Source organism: Aplysia californica, unplaced genomic scaffold, assembly GCF_000002075.1.
Source record: "Aplysia californica isolate F4 #8 unplaced genomic scaffold, AplCal3.0 scaffold00747, whole genome shotgun sequence".
In the NCBI taxonomy this organism is placed as follows: domain Eukaryota; kingdom Metazoa; phylum Mollusca; class Gastropoda; order Aplysiida; family Aplysiidae; genus Aplysia; species Aplysia californica.
This window is the reverse complement of record NW_004798017.1, coordinates 304,973-306,568: the sequence shown is the minus strand read 5'-3', so window position 1 is coordinate 306,568 and position 1,596 is coordinate 304,973. Positions and strand designations below refer to the sequence as shown.

The 1,596-nt window shown below is 46.5% G+C and overlaps 1 protein-coding gene across 1 annotated transcript in view; it reads left to right on the top strand.

The window, feature by feature from the left end:
• LOC118478619 overlaps nucleotides 1-1,596 on the top strand; it is a 26,531-nt gene that overhangs the window by 3,239 nt on the left and 21,696 nt on the right. The window contains exon 3 of the mRNA XM_035972575.1: nucleotides 876-1,245. Within this exon, the coding sequence (XP_035828468.1) occupies nucleotides 876-1,245 (370 nt within the window). The remainder of the gene's footprint in view (nucleotides 1-875; nucleotides 1,246-1,596) is intronic.

Sequence of the window (1,596 nt, the reverse complement as noted above, 5' to 3'; positions counted from 1 at the left end):
GATTGTTTCATGACTTTAACCTTGCTCCAGGATTGTTTCATGACTTTTTCCTTGCTCCAGGATTGTTTCATGACTTTAACCTTGCTCCAGGATTGTTTCATGACTTTTTCCTTGCTCCAGGATTGTTTCATGACTTTAACCTTGCTCCAGGATTGTTTCATGACTTTAACCTTGCTCCAAGATTGTTTCATGACTTTAACCTTGCTCCAGGACTGTTTCGTGACCTTGACATTGCCCCGTGATAGTTTTTTGACCTTGACAATGCCCCCGACATTTGTGTCATGACGTGGTGGAATCAGCCTCTCGTCAATTTGTTGGGATGTAGAGTTATTGGTATCATCTTAAAGCTTGTTTACATGTCTTTATGTGGATGAAAACAATATCCATTTATCTTGAATACAAGTCGAGATATATGCAAAAGAAGGAGATGGAGGTCACCTGTTTTCAGAGGTAATATTCATGAGAAAATGGCCGCCTAAAGTTTGTTATTTCCTGAGCTTAAGCGTCAGTGGTAACTGAAAATTTATATCATTTTGTGCCTTTAACCAATGTGTTTATGAAAAATCCACGCAGAAATGAGTTCTTTAATGTGCATGAAAGGTGTTGAGCCAGAAGCCAAAATTTCGATAAAAGCTCACAAACCTGGGGGAAAATGCCAGTTTCTCGACTTTTATTATTTTGACGAGAGCCTGATTCCACCACGCTGCGTCACATTTTTTCATGGCTCTGACATTGATTGCCCAAGATCGTTTCATTACTTCACCATTGCTCTAGGATTATTTCATGACCTTAGCCTTGGCTCACGGTCGTTCATCTTTTCTTTTTCTTTTTTTTTACTTTCTTTTTTTTTACTTTCTTTTTCTCCCCGTGTGTAGAGTAACCCTACTCTGGACTGCAACATTCACGCGAGATTCGGAGAGGTTCTCGACCACTGGCTCAACATCGAAGAGGTGGCCCTGGTGCTGTACTCAGGGGGCTGGGACGTCAAGTTTGTCGTGCTGGATGGCAGGGGCTCCAACTTCGTCAACTGGCTGTCTCCCGACCGAGTCCTCCGCTCCAGTTGGTCGGATTTGAAAACGGAGGCAAAGAATTTCTTCAGCATCGTCGGTGACGCGGTGAACTACAGACATTTTTTCCTCAACAGCATTTACGGCGGCTGCGATGTTGATGAAGGCTGGTTGGTGACTGTGGATCAGCCTCACCCGAACTGCGAGTGGGAGAGGAGCGATGGAGGAGGAGGAGGAGGTGGAGGAGGAGGAGGGGGGGGAGGAGGCAGCTACCCAAGGTTCCTGTACGCCAAAGGAGACAACATAACCAACTGGACGACGGGGGACGTGGGTGAGGCGGACCAGCTGAGAGTCTACGTCAAGTTCTCCAACGCTAACTCGGCGCTGGTCGGCTAATGACGAGCTGTTTACTGCTGAGAGACGGCGTTGATTGGCTAATAGCGAGCTTCTTACAGCTGAGAGACGGCGTTGATTGGTTAACGGCGAGCTTCTTACAGCTGCTACTTGCCGCTGATTGGTTAATGGCGAGTTTCCTGCGGCTGTGACTAGCCGCTGATTGGCTTTTTTTGTCGGCTCTGGATGTGAGTCT